The following is a 19,836-nucleotide window of genomic DNA, read 5'->3' on the forward strand; positions in this document are numbered from 1 at the left end:
ATCCAAATTTTTTTTTAAAAATCATAATTAATTATAGTTTTTTTTTCATGATCAGTTGTAATAGACAATTGCATGATTGCTATCAATTTTCATATTACAAACAGTGGTAGAAGAGAGTCGGCGGCACTCATCAAATTTTATTTAATTTTTTTTAACGATTAATAACTAGATGCAATAAGATAAAAAGAATATTCAGAAGACAATATATATACATTTATAAAAATAAATAAACTACATATATTAAGTAAAATCATGAGAAGTTCATAAAGCATAATAGATTCATATTCCAATAGTATTGGTTTCACTACTAAGATTGTCGGTATAGAAAGTTCAAGTCTAACTGGATACAATATTAATAATGAGTTTCCGATTATCGATGTGAGTTTGCAGACTAAACCCATATTATAAAGTGAGAGTGTATAGACCAAGAGATTAATTTTCAGGGCTATATAATATTAATATGCCCCTTAACAGATACTGCATTTGTTGTATTTGTAAAAAAAATCATAAGATAATACTACTAAACATAAAATATATTATCACCATAAAACACGATCCTAAATACATTTTGTCTTTTTTTCTTTATTTTTTCTATTAATTTTATTGAAAATGTAGTTTTTTTTATTTTTATAAAAAAAAATTGTAGTTTTCTTGACTATTATAAAATATTTTTTTTATATATAATGTGAATGAGACGTCACACATAGGTCTTCTAATTAATTAGAGTTGAATTTTTTATCTCCTCCGTAGAAATAAAATGCCTTATATACCTGTCCATTGTAACCGTTGCATTTTGAGAACTCATCATAATCAAAGTTATCCAATCTCAGGTAATATAAGATAGGTATATCACATGGTTGAAAGTGAGGCACCTTGGTTTTCATTGGGGAGTCAGCAAGTTTCAAGAGGCCCATCAACTTTTGAATTAATAAATTTGCATCAAAACAATGAGGAGAGGATTCAATTGGACTATAGGCGGAAGCCTTTGCTTTTTGTTCTCATTTGGAAAGTGCACTAAATTCACAATTAAACAATGCTGGCTGATAAACCTCAAAGGCCTTTTGGTAGTTGCTTTTCAAGCAGACCATTAACTCCTCTCCACTACTCTCTTTAACTCCCCAACACTCTCCTTTGCAGCTAAAACTAGTCTAGCTTTCTCTATAGATGATCAGATGGGATGCAACAAGTCTCACCTATTCTCCATTCTCTCATCCAAATTAACCTCCCCACAAGCTGCATCATATATATAGCCAAGGTTGAGCCATTTCCATAACTCTTCTTCTCTTTGATGGTTCATTGTTATCATCCTTCTTGTCTTAGAAATCAAAAGATGGCTGCCATTGTTGTTATCTTTGTGTTAGTTGTACTAGTACTCTTCTTTGTTGTTGCTCCTTCTCTGCTCCATTTTGCTGATCATCAAGAGTTAAATAATGCACCAATTCCATCCCCCCTCAATATCACATTTGAAGACAAGAGAGCAGTTCCAACTGGTTCAAACCCTCTTCACAACAGGTAGCTAGCTAGAGCAACGTAACAGGTCATATGTGTATCTATTTTGAGAGGGTTTTTTTATTATTATTTAAAGCTTATTTTCTTTTATGCGGTTTTGCTTTAATTCTCCCTTGTAGAACGAATTAAGACGTTGTTATTGGTTTTCTTTTTTTCCTTATTTGCTTGGATTCCTTCAAATTAATGCAGGATGTTTATCTACATATCCATACACACCTAACAAGTACAGTAAAGCACATGAAATTAATTAAATAGCATTGCATGCAATTAAATATATATCATGCAAATTAAGAAAATAAGAAGCACTTGATTTATATATATATATATATATATATATAGAAGAGATGGTGAGTGGTCGGTGCATGCGCTTGCTAGAGGTAATTGTTTTGTTTGTTTGTTATAGTGGTGTAAGTGAAAAAGAGGTTTGATGGGAGGCAGGAGTTGTTATTATATGTATATATATATATATATATATATATATAAAGAAGAAAGAACTTTTGTTTGGTCGGACTTTCAATTTTGTTATTCTTGTAAGGGCAGGAGTGAACACAAAGTGGAAGAACAGTGGCTTTTATTGTCGATGATGTTGCTGGTTCTTTTATTTATTTCAAGGAGAGCCATGATGATCATATATGATGAATGAATACATATAATTAACTGTACGTACTATATTTTTCATATTCACGCATGATGCTTACTAAGATATATATATATATATATATATATATATATAGGACTTTAATTAACATATAATTAATTTGGTTTTAATGAGAACCACGTCCTGGATTTATGTTTTTGTTTTACAAAGCTTGCAATTAGATAACTTGAATAGAATGAAAATGAGCTCAAACAAGTTCGTCCTTAATTTTGGTTAATTATATATATATATATATATATTGCATGCGCATCTAGTGTTCAATATTGAAAAGGCTTTCCAAATAAGCATATTATTTTAATCGGAAAGAATAAAATTTTACCAAATTGACTTGTCCGCTCACTAATAACCATCCAAGTTAGTGATAGTGATCACCAGCAAGTCATCAATATCATAAAAAATGTGGTAAATAAAAGGTAAAATTCTTGAGATAGTCCATCGGTTATAGTCACTCCGACTTTTTAGTCCTTTCAATTAAGCAAATCAAATACCTCTGTTAGTCAGCTTCTCCGTTAGTCAACTTCTCCATTAGACCCGGCTGACATGGCTTAATAAAAATTACTGAAGTATTATAAAAATTATTAAAAATTATAAAAATCATTAAAAATTATTAAAAAATATTAGAAATATTAAAACATTTTAAAAATATTAGAAATTATAAGAAATATTAAAAATTATATTTTTTTAAGAAAAATATTATAAAAACTCATAAAAATTACTTAAAAAATCAAAGTACTGTAACATACCATGCTACGTCATTTTCAGATAAGAGTATGAAACTCCCAAACTTGAAACCCTAAACTAACTTCCTTACCTATTGTCACTTCGAACACGGCTCCCCGAGGCCCGTTGCAGCGACAAAGCGGCCACACACCCTGGTGAGGCCCAGTGAGGCATGTAAGGCCTCAAAACCATTCTCAACAAATCACAAAAAAAGTCTAACGAGAGCAGAGGCTAGAAAGCAAGAATGGAGTTCATCGACTAAAAGAAATAACTAAGTGTCTTTTGCGATTCTCTACAAATTTAATCAAATAAAAAAACTATGCCCACAACAAAGCGGGACTTATTACATGCTAAGAAGATTGAGCGGTGGCCCAGCGATCCTGCTAAGCTATCGATCATCGACCTCTACTCCTGATCTGAAAGGAAAATAACAACAAAATTTATGAGAAACTTGGCGATTAGATGGCACCCACTAAAAAAATATAGGGATCACTTATCAAAAAAATCATAATTTAATAATTTTGCAAAAACCAACCATAAGTTTAATTCACTTAACATAGATGTCAAAAAATTAAGCATATAGGTCCCCCAAACAACTATTGCCCAAAACAAATCACAAAATTCATATATTTACCCTCGGTGACCCGAGACAAAACAAAAGTCATATTTTTACCCTCGGTGACCCGAGCCAAAAAATTAACAAAAGGCCGATATGCGCACTGGCGGCAGCGGTGGGAAGCTATAGTTTCTAGAACAAAATGCGTGTCGACACGGTCGATGTTTAACCCCGGTGTGAGGGGTTATTGCAAAGTTAGTTGGGGACTAGTTTTATATCAAAGTACCCTTTATGTTCACAAAGCGATGAACTAGCAAAAATTCAAAACAAAGCAAAGTACAAAAGTTTACGATGAACATGATCCCATTTTTTTGTCATATCAAAATAAACCAATTAATAGAATCCATACATTATGAGATAATAAAAAAATAATAATATTTACTAAAACAAAAAAATTAAATAAAAATACCCAAAAATCAGTAAAAATAGAAAAATCTGACTTAAATAAGTAACATAATTATAAATTAACTAAGTGTCTGATATAAACAAATAAATAAATAAAAAGAAATTTTTAGAAATCCTGGATTTAACAAAAAATGAATTAAAAAAAGAAATTCAGATTTTTGAATATAATATAATTTAAACAAATGAAATAAAACTCAAATGATATGATCAGTATCCTTTTACGAAAAGGTACATAATATTTTAAAAATCTAAATAATCAACATTTAATGAATCCGGAACTCTTTGCTTAGAAACGTCTTTAATTTAAAATATTTTAAATAACTAAATGATAAATCCGAAATTAATCATACTGGAAAGGATAAGTCAGATTCATAACAGTAATCTAATCTTTATAAACATGAATACTTAAAAATGATTAAATTCACAAATTTAGCTAGTGTCAAAGAGCGTATAAATATAGCATAATTTATATGTGGGATACTTACACGATATTAGCTAAACCCACAAAAAAATCCAAGTTGACTCCCACTTAACTCTCCACAAAAGAACCTATAGACATAAAAATCAATTCAATAACCCTAACTTTACAAATTAACTAGGAGTCTTGGATTCCAAGTATAACACTTAATCTTATAAAAGATCAGAACATAAATATCATTGGATACTATAAGACCTCAATCAAAACAACTGCACATCCCTAACTCAAAGCAGATGCGAGTGCATCAAGAAGAAAAATTAAAGCTGCTAAAAGCATTACTAATTAACCTTTGAAGGATAATATATATTCACACAATGGCATCCATAAATAACAGGGATAAAAACATGGGAAGTAAAGCTTGCTCGAATTCAGCTGAACCACTAGCAGAACTATAAAGAGCGTATTTAATGAGAAACTTAAAAGAACATGAAGAACCTCAAGCGAGAGAACATCTAACATACTGACACCAAACAAACACGCAACTGCTTAACAAGACACCACAAGGTGCAATCGGGATAGTACCTAGCTTGTATTTAGAAGTCGCTTTAGATCCTCGTTTGACAATCGGGACTGGGAGACCACAGCGCTAAAGAGGCGATGGGGAGAAGGCGCAAGTTATCCCTTTTTATTGAGATTTATCAGCGAGTGGGAGGTTATGAAAAGGATAAAGATAAAAACTTTTAAATGAAACTAATTAAATTAAATAAATAAAAAAACAAAAAGATAATTTTAAAGAGAGTGGGGTCCACACCTATTTTCTCTAATCATTTTTTCTAACTACGTGGTGTTAATAATTTTTTCTAACTTTTATTTGTTAAAAAAGTAAATTATAAAAATTATAAAAATTATAAAAAATTATAAAAGATATTAATCATTTTTTATAATTATTTTCTTTAAATGTACTAAAATTATTTTAACAAAAGTTAAAAATCATAAAAAAAATAATAAAAAACTACTAAGAAGTATTAATTATTTTTTAGAACCCAATCTTGACTAGTAGAACGTGGTAAAAAAAGATCGGGATTAGCGTTGGAGAATTATTAGGTTAGAGTTTCGAGTTTGAGAAGTTTTATACCTGGAACTAAAATGACGTGGCATGCTATGTGTGGGTCCTTTGATTTTTATTTAACAATTTTTATAATTTTTTTAAAAGTTTAATAATTTTAAATTCTTTTCATAAAACTTACTTTATTTTATTTTATAATTTTAATTTTTTTATAATTTTTTATATTTTAAATAAAATTATTTCTTTCATAACATTTTAGTAATTTATTGTTAATATTTAAAGCCATATCAATAGGATCTAACAGAGAAGGTAATTGTCATTTAGTAAAGGGACTTAATCTACCCAATTAAAATAAATATGGCGATGAAATTAGTAACTTTATAACAGAGACAAAAATGAAGGATTGATTATAATAGAGGGACCATGGGAGGATTTTATCTAAATAAAACACCTGTTAGAAAACGTTTATTATATAATTTTTTGGCACCGCAGCTATTCCCGTGGCTGTAGTTTAGTGGTTAGAATTCTACGTTGTGGCCGTAGAGACCTGGGCTCGAATCCCAGCAGCCACAGATTTGCCTTCTAATTTTTTTTTAAAAAAAATTTTTTTTAAATTTATTTTATTTATAGGAAAATCAGATAATAACACTGATCTTGAGGAAAATGTCAGAACATGGGCACAACCACAAACAAGCTCATGTCGAACTTCCACCTGGTCGGATATATGCTTGGTCACTCAAGCAGACCTTATATATCCCTAACATGGCAACATATTGACCATAAACGTTCCTCTCCATAGGTCACATCTCACTTCTCGAGACATAAATCTCTTCACCAATACACTTACTGTGTTTTTGTACTATTTCTAACTCTAATTAAAAAGTACACCATCATTAATCAAGTACCAAACTTCTTCAAGTAAAGTTTCAACCTGCAGAAGAAATTAACCAATCCCCACATCACATTACAAAATACAAACTCGATCAGACAACATAACATTCACACATCACATTACAAGCTCAGACAACACACACACACAGATATATATATATATATATATATTTGAATCAATTACTTCATATCCCTGCCATGCATTCTGGTGGGGGAACTGGATATCTAGACTTATCAGTGCAGTAATCATAGATCATATGATTCATGCGCACCCACTTATACTTCCTTGCTTGCGCTGCATCTAGCTGTTTATATGCAGGACCTTCCCACCAGTTATTTGGGTTTTCTGCACAGCTTGCTGCAGCAGGACCTGTACAACCCTCAATATCAAAGTCCTTATAATAAGCATAGAATGGAGCTTTGCTCCAGTCTATCTTCTCAAGCCCCCCTCTTGTTGCCCAATCATCAGCTTCCCATAGTGTTGAATACACTCCCATTGGCTGAAACTTTGGGTATGGTAGCCCTCTTGCTTCATTATTCTTAAACACCCTTATGGGTACATCATCCACAGAGAACCTATACACACACATATATATGTGCACATATATATATAATCGATCGTAATTAGTAATTATATATTTGATGTTTTAAATGTGAATAATAAATTAATAATACTTACCTAACTTCATTGTGAGTCCATAGGATGCAGTACTGGTGGAAATCAGCTGCTGGATCAAACCATAGATTGACTCTCTGCTCACGGTCACCTTTTCCATGAGCATAAACATTAGTTTGTACTGTATATGGCTGCCCAGTTCTATTCCCCAAGAACTCAAAGTCTAATTCATCACGAATCGTATCAGTGTCTGAATTCATCTGCAGTACAATATTGTTCAATTTTTTCAGTTAACTAATTTGCATATGGTAAATGATCATTAAAGTTAATTGTATGATTAAATCACTAACATAAAAGGCAGTGACCGTGCCGGCAGAATCACCGGGGATTAGCTTTATCTTCATGCACACACGCCCGAACAAGTACTTTTGCTTGGAAGCAAACCCACATCCTGATTGAAATTGAATACATTAATATATTAATGGCATGCATACATTAAGTTAAAATGCTAGTTAATTAGTGTGAGTTTGTATATACATATACTGATATACCTGAGGACTGGTCTAAGACCAACTGAATGGCTGTCCCTCCTTGGATTTGTCTGATATGAGATTCCTCCCAAGTCACACTAAAGTCATCATAGAAAGTTGCAGGTCTGGCCACAACAAACACTGCAACTCCAAGAAGATGAACAACAACAAGAAGGAGAAGCTGATGATACACAGTATTAGTGTAACCCCATTATATTCTTTATGAGATAGCTAGCTAGCTTAATGTGGCAAGAGAAGTGCTAGCATTTTTGCTTTTATAAGCTCTTCCTTCTCTCTGTATAACTTATATAGATCCAAATCCATGACAGCTTTAAATTATTCCAGCTAATGGCAAGCAGTCAATGGCCCCCTTCTTCCTTTCAAATTGTTATATTTCCCACGTTGCATGGTCCTAACTACAGTTTGCTAGATGGCGTTTCCCAATTCAATTCACAGTTCACCAAGTACGGCTTCGTTTCCCATCCACATAGTTGGCGACCGACGGTGTTAGTGTTTACTGTTTTTCGGTGTACGTGGCAGAACTTTATTGGTTACAGGAGAGTACGAACAGGTTGTTTGACTGAGACTCATGTCTTGTCGTGTACCTCCATGCAAAGCCATTTCCTTGCGTTCCATCTCGTCTTATGAATTTTTTTATAAAAAAATAAAAAAATAAAAAATAAAAATGGAAACAAATAAGATAATTAATTTGAAATGAAAGTTGGCAGATTGAGACATCCCAACCACAGAGGTGAACTCAAAAGCAAACAAACTATTTAAATTCTCATTAAACCTTGTTTATTTACTATTAAACTCTGTTAATCAAGAAGGATATTAATGAGACACTGATGTATTCACCTAGACGAGTGTTAAGGGTGGTCCTCAAACCTTCATTGTTTGTCAGGGATATCATATATATATATAGCAATCTATAAATGGCTGTCATTGGCTTGGTTCATGTAAATATATATCATGATTAGGTACAGTGAGTTTCTGTGGCATTAGTGTAAGGCCATGTGAAGGTGTCTTTCGTCCATTAAGTATAATTGAAAGTTGTGATGAGTGTGTGTGATTGAAGAAGATGAGGTTCATCCATATGAAATGAACCTAACGAGCTAGCTATAATTTACATGGGTCCTGATAGTCATTGCAGAATTAAATGACTTTCTGATCATGGAGCTTGTCATATAGATATATCTATACATAATGCCAAGAAAGTCCACCTTACCTTTATTATTATGTGTTTCAATTAGAAATAGCATAAATAGTCAAGATGGATGGGGGTTATCCAGATGATTTATCCTGCCATTTGTTAATTACTGTATAGTACTCAAACTTTTTGTTTCTTTTTGAAGTGCTTAAATGTTAGGTTTGATTTGATGGTTAGAAAAGTTATATTGTCTTGTTATTGTCATGGACCCAGATGGGCACAACCTCTCCTATACATTGAGGCTTACCTTAGGAAAAATTAAATATTTATTCTTGTGCTCATTCATTGTGTCACAAGAAAAAAACAGAAAAACAAAACCATATACAATAACATAGAACAAGAAAATCATGCCAGGTAGAGCTTTCATTAATACTCATTTCACAAATTACATTGTATGAAAATAAGATCCAATACTACTAAAACTACAAGTTTATGTTCAACACTAAAGGATCATCTTCCCTTATCAACAACAAAAGAACGCGAAAATTTCTTTGCGGGAGTGTTAATTTCAAGTGTGTATTTCCCTTGATATCCCCTGAATTTATATTGTCCATGTGCATCAATGTGACCATCTGCATGAGAAAGCCATTCCTGTTTCAGAGCAAGGTACCTCTTACCAGCTTCATTAACATCGCCTTCGGCATCAACTAGATGCGAGTGATCCCTGCACATGAAGAACTCCCAAAATCCCCATAGCACGATACCCTCAACAGCCGGGTGTGCATACGCTTCACGGAGTATGATCTCCAAGTCATCAGCTCGGATATGCTCATTTTCCGCAACTACATCTAGTTCAGTAAACCAAATAGGAAGTCCGAGTATTGCCAGCTTATTCAATGCAGCACCAACAATTGGTCCTACAGGATGATCAATGTGACCTTGAATGCCAATACCTCCAACTGCAGCACCTCTTTCTTGTAAATCAAGGATTTGTTGGATGTACATCTCCGGAGTAGACTTAGAGTCACGCCCGTCTTCAACATTGTAATCATTTACAAAAAGAGTCGCTGTAGGATCTAGCTGATGGGATTCTCTGAACATGTATGCTCGGATGTCCTTACCGAGCCTATCTTGATAGAATGATCCATGGAGCATCTCATTGTTCACATCATAGTGCTTAAACCTGCCTTTATACCTTGATAGTAGGCCTTTGAGACGATTCTGCACAGCTATCATCAGGTTATTTCTGTCCAATGATCGAACCCATGGCTGGACTGTATTTTCAACTTCCCAGAAAATACAGTGGCCACGAACATTGATACCATGCTTCTCGCAGAACTCTAGCATCTCATCAGCATCATGGTAATTAAACTTACCCTGCTGTGACTCGGTGTGATACCATTTGAGCTCATTTCCAAAGACAGCCCAATTGAAATTCTTCACAAAGAAATCAACAAATTCTTCATTATCAATGTTTGATCTGTTCATACACGACCCAAATGGAAAGCTGTTCTCCACTTGTCTAATAATCACAGCCGAACCAGGCAAACTGATCGCATCTGATTCAGTGAATTTCAAGATAATGTCCCGCTTTCTTACCTGTAATATTACCAGATAAATGAATATGTAGCTGGACCATCAAGTAAAGGAATCTAATGATCGCTCTCTTTGACCTTAATGATGAAAAGAAATTGAAATACCTTATCTGTTTGTTCTTTTAGATGAGCAAATCTTGCCTTCCTATCAACAGGGAACACGTGAAGTCCAGCAAGCATTAAATCAACTCCAGGTGAAGGACCTTGAAGGTATATAACCACCTTAGATGGTTGCTTCTCCACTCTGAAGGAGCCGGCAATCTCATGCCATTCATTATCCTCAACTTCTACTTGACCACCATTGACCCAGCTATTATCTACATTAAAAGCAACATTGATGTTTTGAGGTCCAGATACTGCTGAGCTTACACGAACCCAAGCAGCAACTTGGTATGTTAAGTGTAAGTTTAACTTGTCCGTGATTGTCTGAGAAGGGCCCATCCAGGTTTCTGAGCGATTAGTAGCACAAACATAGAGTCCGCTTAGTCGTTGTTGATCATCAAGGGATTCACTTGCCAAGGGAGGTAACAAACGTGGTGACCCTGTATGAATACTCAGCGTGCATGAACCAAGAGGAACCCATTTCTTCAGACCATCATTAAATGTGCTGTTCTCAATAATATTAACGCCATACATAACATTCTGCTGCAAAATAAATGTATAATTTATGAAGTTCAATAGCAAAGCAGATCAAAACTTCATTAACATATAGAAGCTAGTTATCCTGCATAGATACCTTAGAAAACTTTCACATTCACACAAGAGTTAAGCATGAATACAAATGAAAAGGTAATACAATTTATGAGGAAGACTAGTGGGTAAGGATTGTATTTTGCTTTTACCATAGCAACTTCCATGGGATAAGGGGAAGGAAATTTTCATCTACTTGTGGAGAAAAAAATTAAAGCAGCAAGAGAATAATCCACAAAAGAGAAATAGTTGAGAGTACAACAATAATTGTTGAATACCTGATGCCGGTTCATATCATTATTGCAAGACACCTCCATAGAATCTATAAGGAGGTCAACACCAGGAGAAGGCCCTTCCAGAAAGAAAACAACTTGTTTGGGTATGTTTTTCAAGGTAAAAGAGCCCTCCAGTGTCTCCCATCGTTCTTTTGACACTAATGCTCTGAAACCAACAAACGTTATAAGAGTTATATATATGATGGTATGACAAAAGAATGAATATCAGGCTTCCAAGAATTAATTACCTTCCGACTTGCATGTAACTAATAGACGAATCTGAGTTCTTAAGTTTTAAAGTTGCCAGGACAATAGCTGGTTCTTGATGGTGTCCCCAAACCCTGACATTTGCTAAAACGGTGTAAGTAGAACCGGATGAAACCTTTTTAGTGATATCTTGCTCCAAACCTTGCCAGCTTTGGGTACGATTTCTAATAACAGCATAATTGCCTCCTGTTTTTGCAGGGATTCCCTCAAATAAATTGAACTCCCCTGACACAGCATATCCATCGCAACAATTAAGGGTCCAAGATCGCAGTCCTTCAGAAAAATCATAGTTGGTGATGATATTTTTGTTGATGTTTCTCAGCAAACCAATTGCTTGCACTCTAGAACCCTGAAATAAGAAGCCAATTGTTAAAAAAAAAAAAAAACTATTTCCACAAAGCCAAAGAACCTATCATTTGGTGATTAAATTATCTCGATAAAGATCAGTTCCAAATGGATAGAATACTGTGATGTTTCTGGTACTTATAGAAATAAGAAGCGACTAATGGACCTCAATATTGGGTGGGTTCGATGGTAGAGCTTTCTTTGCGCACTTCAATACCAAACTATCAACAAGAACATCGACACCAGGAGGTGGCCCTTCCAAATAGATGATAGCTTTTGAAGCAACACCATTCAGAAGGAACTTCCCCCTCAGCTGCACCCACTCCTTGTTTGATGCCTGCAATCTTTAAAGTATTGAAAGTCAATTAGCGATTGCGGATCATAACTTCGTGCAAAAAGATCCAATATTCTACTCACTTGGCAATGCCAATGTACTGTTCACTGCCATTTGGAGTCTGGACCCACAAAGTTGCACGCACATCTGCATTAGCAGCGCCATATATCCGAACTACTGCAGTGACCTCATATGCAACTTTTCTTTTCACCTTACCAGTAATATCTTGTTGGATTCCATTCCATGTTTGACTACGATGAGTTGCAGACACAAAAAAGTTTCCATGTAATGGAAGTACTTGCCGGTGTTCCAAAGAATCATGTAAAACCAGCTTGCATCCTCTCCCAGACCAATGATTTAGGCCACTCTCAAAGTGAGGATTCTTTAAGATGCCTTCATCTTCTTCAGAGGCACATCTTTCTTTGACTTCCTTTTGGTTAACAAAAAATAAATAAATAAAATAAAAGGGCAACATGCTGCTTTTAATTTTTAAACAAGAGTCAATACAATGAAATCTCTAGAATTCTTTTGCACTCTCTACAACCAAACTTGAAGAGTCAAAGCAATGCAAATCAAGCTTGATAATTCCTAAGAAATGGCTGAAAATTTGGAAGTACAACACTTACATTGGATATATATATATACATATATAGAGAGAGAGAGAGAGGATTGCCATGAGAGGAGAAAGCTACAGCAGAAGGTGGTCTTACTACAGAGAGTAAAAAATTAAAACACATACCTCAATCTGTGTTATGCTAGAGGAGGAGACAATTACTGAATCTATGAGCAAGTCGACACCAGGAGGTGGCCCTTCCAGATAAAACACTACACGTTTTGGCAGGTTTGGCAAGGAAAAACTGCCTTCCAACTTGACCCAGCATTCTTCTGAGACCGAAGCACTGCAAGAGCCACCTCCAGTTGATAAAACTCTCAGAAAAAGAAAGAAAGAAAATAAAATTGAGAATGGAAGGCCACACAATTGTACTACCTTCCCACAGACAAATATCTAGTTGGGGAGTCTGTATGCTCTAATTTCAGTGTTGCTTGTACGCTAGTAGGTTGCTGAAGATTCCCACAAACTCTAACAAAGGCAGAGACAGTATATGTTGAGCAAACAGAAACTTTCCTTGTAATATCTTGTTCTAACCCTTGCCAGATTTGTGTGCGTCTTGTTACAACAGCATAGCACCCCCCTGAGTTAGCTGTTATTCCTTTAAGAAGCCCAGAGTCCCTTGAAGCCACATATGCATGACAAGAATTGGGATGCCAGGTATCTAGCCCTTGAGAGAAATCATGATTTGAGATGATATTATTTGCATGACTAGTTGGTTGTTCACCAATCTGTCAGAAAATATAAAAAGTTCAGGAAAGATATGTGATCACTGAAGCAAGGTTTGATAATTCATGTGCATAGAATTAAGAAACTTAGAAACTCAGGCTGAACTTTCCATTGATTCAAGTCAACCACAAACTCATCCATAGTCCTCAACCAACTTGATTTTGCATGACAATTAAATAAAATGCAACTGGTGAACCAGAGAAGGAAATGTTAACAAGTTGTTGACTGTGGTTTGGGGAGCAGGCGAGCAATGTATTATCATTGCTCATGAAAAGGGAATTTTAAACATAATCAGGCATACTTGTGTTGAAGGAGGTATGTCCAAACAAAAGATCCTCAAAGACTCTATCAGCAAGCATAAAGGTTGTGCTAAGAACTAATAACCAAATATATACATATATATTCGAATTGATCCTCAATAGATGAATACTGATGCAGCCATTTAAAAAGTCAAGTTATAATGGAATGGGAAAATAAATAAGACATAAAATGATATATAGGATCTGTAGGCTGTCTGGTATCAGTACACCAAGTTATCCTATACTCCAATAAGAATAAACTCAGAATTGGATAATGATTAGCCAAGAATATTACATAAAACAGTATAAATGAAGGAACTACCATATCATGAAATTTAGATTTTGATTCCTGAGTTAGCCTCTTCTCATCTGGCTCCCGAGGGCTTGCAATCTCCAAAGGAGCGGATGAAGCAGAAAGTTTTAAACTTTCAGGAATTCGTTCATTAAGAAACTCTAAAAGTGCATCAAAACGATCATTGATAATCTTTTCCAGTGCAGAAATTCTCTGCTCCAAAGCCTCAAGCCTAGTGGTATTGCATTCCATTGCCTTTAACATTAACTTCAAAGAAAATGAAAAATGAGAAACAAGTCAATGGTAATCTCATTAACTGTGTTTTCACATTAAACTAGTTGCCTCTGGAGTAAATCTACACCATTGCCTTAAAGTATCCAGGCTTCACTCAACTAAAGAAAAGGAAAAAGACAAAGCTTTTATGCCCTTCTTCCCATTAGAGAATTTTCAAACAACTAATAGCATAAAATAAACTCAGCTATGGCATATTATACATAGACGCGCTTGGACAGGTCATTGAACAACGAACACATTGGACCTGAAGAATATATTCCTTATAAGCTCTGGATTACGCCCAAAAAACTATAAAAAATAAAAGAATCCTCTTATTGGACTAGTTTTCACTGGCAGGATTTGAGGTCTCAGTGAATATCATGTTGCTGAAATTTATATATTCAGACTCTATGAAGTTGAGATCTGCAATGTCAGAATTATGCAAACACCTCAATAAGTTCACCTATGATCAAATTACCAGAAACATTTCGCATTGCATTCATGTATTGCTATATGAATTAAACATTTCATTTACAAATAGTATCATTTGCTTCTAAAGCGATCGATCCCCAATCCCATTCATCGACAAAAATCCATTCTCCAAAACACAAATTATCACAAAATCAAACCAAAGACACCAACAATAGGCTTAAAGAGAAAAGGAGAGCACCAAAAAGAAGTAGAGAGACAGAGAGGGAGAGGAAGAGGCCCAATACCTCGGAGCCATCTGTATGTTGGTCGTTTCTTTGGGATTCAGCCATGGAATGACTAGCTTCCTATCAAAGATGAGATTTTGAAGACCAAAAACAAATAAAGCATCAAACTTGCGAAGAATTTGAAGAGAACTGTACCTGAGCCTCTGGTTGAGAGTGTGCCTTTCCCGAGCTTCTCCTGCCTTTGGGAACCAATGAAGAAGCCCACCTCCGCATCAATCCAAATGAAAGCCTTCTCTTTTGTACCAAATAGGAAGTCAGGAGCAGGCACACACAGAGACAGCGAAAGAGAGAGAGAGAGAGAGAGAGAGAGAGAGCTCAGCGGATTCAATTTCAATATGCTGTAAAATTTCACATTTGGAGGGGCTTCTCTGATATATATATATCTATATATATATAGATGTTTGGTAGGATGGATTAAAATATGAGTGAGTTGTTGAGGGGTCTGAGATTTTAATGGTACGCTGCAACGTTCCTTCGGAGGGGGGGTTACTTATGCAATATCTTTAGAGAATCTCTCATCTTCCTGACTTTTGACGTTCTTTTACATGTTTTATATTTATTTTGTATGTTTTGTTTGCAAAGGAAGCAATCCAAAGCTTTTAAAAAAGAAGCTATTTTATCCTCTAATAGTCATGATTTTTAATCAACTTAAAACAGTTAAAACATCAAAGACACATCAGTATGTTTAACATGGAAAACAAGAAGGATAACTTGAACATCTTTTCTGATCAAGAGTACTTTCATTGTCTGAATTACAATTAAGACCCAAAACCATTAGTCATAGAAACTAATTAAGTAACTAACTGCTCAATAGAATTAAGACGGTGAAAGAAGTGACACATTTGGATCAATGAGGAGTGACTGTAAAGAGTTTGTTTAATTAGTGAGCTGTATTTTATATGTAAGATTACTGCTTTTCATGCAAATTCCAGCAGATGAATCAGAGTATAATGGGATGGAACGCTTAAAAAATTACCTGGATTGATGCTAGCAGTGTACCAACATTGTGACAAGGTGACCAGGCATTTTTCATGTCAGGCAAGCAAATACGGTGAAGATTGTGAAAATGTGACGAGGCAATATAAATGGTATCCAAGCAAACACTGCCATTAGTGTCAACTGCACAAGCAGAGAAAGCAGCATTCGATAAGTAAATTATTCAAAAAATTTAATAGAAATGTTATTCAAGTGTACAAACCTGCTTTCTTCCTGTGCTCAAATTCAACAGAAAAATACTAGTGTTTTCATGGACCATTTGTTATTATGAACAAAGTCTAGTACTGTTGTTGATAGGATTTAAAGATTAGAAATTCATAAAAGATCTATCTATCAAGAAATCTATAAACCCAATAATAAGCACAAGAAGCTGGACATTGCAGACTTGATACAATTAATTATCATTAGATTGAGCAAGGCAACAAATGATACGTGTTTGCTAAATCACAAATCTGAAGAATTATATTAAGAAAACGAGTTTTTCACACAAAATTAAGAGCAAACCATTTGGTAGAAAATCTCTGATTTAAATAGGACTTGAGGTGGTTTAGCTGGATAATCAACTCCGAACTTCAACTGTAAATTATAAACACCACATGCAATTCACCAAGGAAGCATTACTCACAATCAGAATAAGTGTGGAACCATGAGAGCATAAACAGAAAGAACTCAATCAGAATTGGAAGATGAGATCCAACCTTCACAAGGAGTCCCATATGGTCCAACTATAATTGCATTCCATACAAACAAAACATCCATCATTAATCAGCATGGCAATAACAACAGAGATATCCCAAATGGAGTTTAAAAAAACAACAACAAATCCACAGAGAAACAAATAACTAAAGGCAAAATCTATGAACAATGCAGGAAAGTTAACCATTGATCTAAGACAGAAACAAAAAAAGCTGATAAAAAGGAACTTTATTATCAGCAAAATCCAATTCAGGTACACCATAGACCACTTCTCCAATGAAAGACTTCAACATTGTCACCAAAATCCATAGAGAACTTGTCAAAAATCAAAACTTTGGATGAAAACCCTGCAGCCGGAAATTAAATAGATCCACAGACCACTCCAAAAGTCAAATAAACAATTACCGGCATCATATATATATATATATATATATTTTAATAAAGTAATAAATCACTAATTTATTAGAAAAACCAGAATAACGAACGGCAAACAAACAACAAACAGACAAAACACAAACATGAAAAAAAAACGCTACACTAGCGGTGTAACAATTCACAAACAACAAGCAATAAGCACGGACAAAAAAACCCCAGCCTTAATCTGAGAAGACGAAGAAAATCAAAAGGCAACATAGATCAACTCAATCAGAAAAAAAGTCACTCATGAGTCATGAAGACTATAAAAATCCAAACTTTTGGCCAAAATACAGAGTAACGCATTAAAAAGAAACATAGATTAGACCATCAGACCTCTGAGAGGTCGGTTTTGATATCATTGAGATCAGACATGAGACGCAGAGTTGCAGGTGAAGCCTTGAGCAACAACAAAGTCGAGCAGTTGAAAGCGCGCCCGCCCCCGCGCAAGAGAGATAGAGTGAGAAAACGACAGAAAATGAACAGAATTATTATTTTTTTAAATTTTAATGTAATATTTATCCATTTTTTTAAAATATATATATAATATTAATACAAAAATACCCTGCTAATAAAATTCAAGTTAATTAAGAATAGAAATACTTGGGTATATATGGGCATTGTTTCTAGATTATAATTTAAAAATTAATAAATAATATTTAATATTTTTAATGGGATCCCGCACCTGGGAAAAGTGACCCTTAATGGGCTGGATTTAAGAGCATTACTGGGCCTTATTAACTACGAATTGGGCTTTATAAGTAATTTAACTGTGCAGGTTTTACGTATATATACTGGAAAGGTTTTTAAAAAAAAAATTAATAAACCAACGTATATTACTGAAGCAAAAAGAACACACGTATGAACAAAAATAGATGAACAAAAGATTGACAACAACAAACAAACAAAAAAAAAAAAAACAAAAAACAAAAAATAAACATCATACTATAACAATCCAATATGAGTAAAATCTAAAATAATATCAAGAAAAACTATAACGACTACAATGGTCTCATCAAAATCGAAAGGACAACCATAAAGTTTTAAATTGCTGACTTTATGGCCCACCCAACACATGTAAGAAGGTCATGTAAAAATTATATAATATTAACAATATATTTAAAAAAAAAGTTAAATAGTAGATGAATCCCACTTCAGACCCAATCAATAGTTGTTGTTGTTGTTTTTAAATGTGAATAAACCACGTGCATTTAAAATAAAAGTAACAAAAGGTACAACAATCCTTCTACTAGCTGTGGAAACAAAAGGCGAATGAACAGAAATGGAGGAACAACGGGTCTCCTCCTAACCCATAAAAACACAAAAAGCTACTCCTCACCATTGGTCTGATCAACCTCAAGCATGGGGGTGCCCTCAACCCCATTAGAATAAGGTCCAACAAACTCTAAGCTGCGCCTGATAGAGGAGATAGGATCAGCAATATTCGCTCTCAAACCTTCGGAAGCTGCAGAGCACCAACATAACAACATATGAGCAGTCTTCATCGAGACATCAAGAGGATTATCAAATTTATCAGCAGAAATATAATCATTCCGCGTAAGCCAAATCAACCACACAAAGGCTTTAACAATCAAATCTCCAAACACCTGAACCGCTGGCCGTAGGGCCGACCTCCAGACGCTCCATAATTGAGCCATAGACAGTGGGAGCTCAGGTAACTGAAGGAAATGACTGAGGAGCAACCACACCTCCCGTGAGAACTGACACATTAAGAAAAGATGATCCGCAGATTCGACATTGGCATGACAAAGCACACATGTGTCAGTCAGTAGCCTATTGCAGCGCCGCTTGGCAAGATTTTCAAGAGAAAGAATATTGTTCTTCCAAGCTAGCCAGTTAAAAATATTAACCTTCTTTGGGCAGGGACCTTTCCAAAAGGTGTTAGCAATGGGGCATCTTAGTCCTCCCTCATTCAAGAGACCGTAGAATGACTTGACCGAGAAAGACCCATTGGCCGTCAAACCCCAAACCTTTAGGTCACTATTCCTCCTTGACGCCAAGTTCAGTCTAGAAAGGATCTGCGCAACCTCCGGATCGTTCACGAACGGTGGCCTCTCCAGTAACAAAGCAGTTCAGTCTAGAATAGTGACTCATAACCAGATTTTACTTGAACCGAAACACATCCCCTAAAAGCGGGGAGACAACAGGAAACACCTGACCAAAACAACGAAACTCTCCCATTCGGAACCCTAAACAAGTCCCAAGTAGAGACATTATAGTTGAACCGAAGAATCTTCATTCCCCCCCAGTGCGAGTCAGACATCATCTTTCATCTCCATTTCCCCAGCAGAGCTATATTAAAGGAGGAAAGCTCCAAAATCCCCCACCCACCTTGCTCTTTCACCTGCCAAATGTTCTTCCAAGCCACAATTCTACATCCAGGATGCACTATGTTAGGGCCAAACCATAGAAAATCTCTTCTAATCCTGTCGATTGCTTTGATCACCCACTTAGGTAACCTATACAAGGGCATCCAGTACGTCTGTACCGCAGACAACACCGAGTTGACAAGCGTGAGCCGATATCCAATTGATAGGTAAGAAGACTTCCAGGAAGACAATCTCCCTCTGATTTTGGCAATCAAACTCTCCCAATCTTGTTTGCGAGGTCTCATACCCGAAATAGGAATACCAAGGTAGGTAACATGAAGCAGGCCCACATCACAATTAACCGTTTTAGCTTCGCTAACTTGAGGAAGTTGATGC

At 35.1% G+C, this 19,836-nt stretch overlaps 2 protein-coding genes and 1 non-coding gene across 3 annotated transcripts; 1 reads left to right on the top strand and 2 right to left on the bottom strand.

The window, feature by feature from the left end:
* Positions 1-5,892: 5,892 nt before the first annotated feature.
* TRNAH-GUG lies at positions 5,893-5,964 on the top strand. Its single transcript has one exon. It is a non-coding gene; the product is annotated as a tRNA-His (tRNA).
* Positions 5,965-6,285: 321 nt separating this feature from the next.
* LOC120274461 (probable xyloglucan endotransglucosylase/hydrolase protein 7) lies at positions 6,286-7,715 on the bottom strand. The gene is made up of 4 exons (XM_039280995.1): positions 7,451-7,715; positions 7,250-7,350; positions 6,963-7,159; positions 6,286-6,859 (listed from the first exon to the last, which is right to left on the bottom strand). Exons 2-4 carry the CDS (start codon positions 7,301-7,303, stop codon positions 6,469-6,471), a joined length of 642 nt encoding a protein of 213 aa, XP_039136929.1. The 5' UTR covers positions 7,304-7,350; positions 7,451-7,715; the 3' UTR covers positions 6,286-6,468.
* A 1,258-nt stretch (positions 7,716-8,973) lies between these two features.
* Positions 8,974-15,417, bottom strand: LOC120274460 (endo-1,4-beta-xylanase 3-like). The gene is given in 12 exon segments (XM_039280994.1): positions 8,974-9,094; positions 9,096-10,178; positions 10,280-10,819; positions 11,143-11,305; positions 11,388-11,755; positions 11,918-12,095; positions 12,169-12,515; positions 12,825-12,984; positions 13,074-13,426; positions 14,046-14,282; positions 15,005-15,064; positions 15,140-15,417. Coding segments are annotated over 12 exon segments (3,600 nt in total). The 5' UTR covers positions 15,218-15,417; the 3' UTR covers positions 8,974-9,061.
* Positions 15,418-19,836: the final 4,419 nt, after the last annotated feature.

Source organism: Dioscorea cayenensis, chromosome 13 (genome assembly GCF_009730915.1).
Source record: "Dioscorea cayenensis subsp. rotundata cultivar TDr96_F1 chromosome 13, TDr96_F1_v2_PseudoChromosome.rev07_lg8_w22 25.fasta, whole genome shotgun sequence".
In the NCBI taxonomy this organism is placed as follows: Eukaryota; Viridiplantae; Streptophyta; class Magnoliopsida; order Dioscoreales; family Dioscoreaceae; genus Dioscorea; species Dioscorea cayenensis.

What these genes read in the sequence shown, in the direction of transcription:
- LOC120274461 (XM_039280995.1), bottom strand. Translation starts at nt 7,303, where the DNA reads ATGAAGATAAAGCTAATCCCCGGTGATTCTGCCGGCACGGTCACTGCC. An exon ending in GCACGGTCACTGCCTTTTAT is followed by an intron (nt 7,160 to 7,249) that starts GTTAGTGATTTA and finishes ATTGTACTGCAG; the next exon opens with ATGAATTCAGACACTGATAC. An exon ending in TGGACTCACAATGAAGTTAG is followed by an intron (nt 6,860 to 6,962) that starts GTAAGTATTATT and finishes GTGTGTGTATAG; the next exon opens with GTTCTCTGTGGATGATGTAC.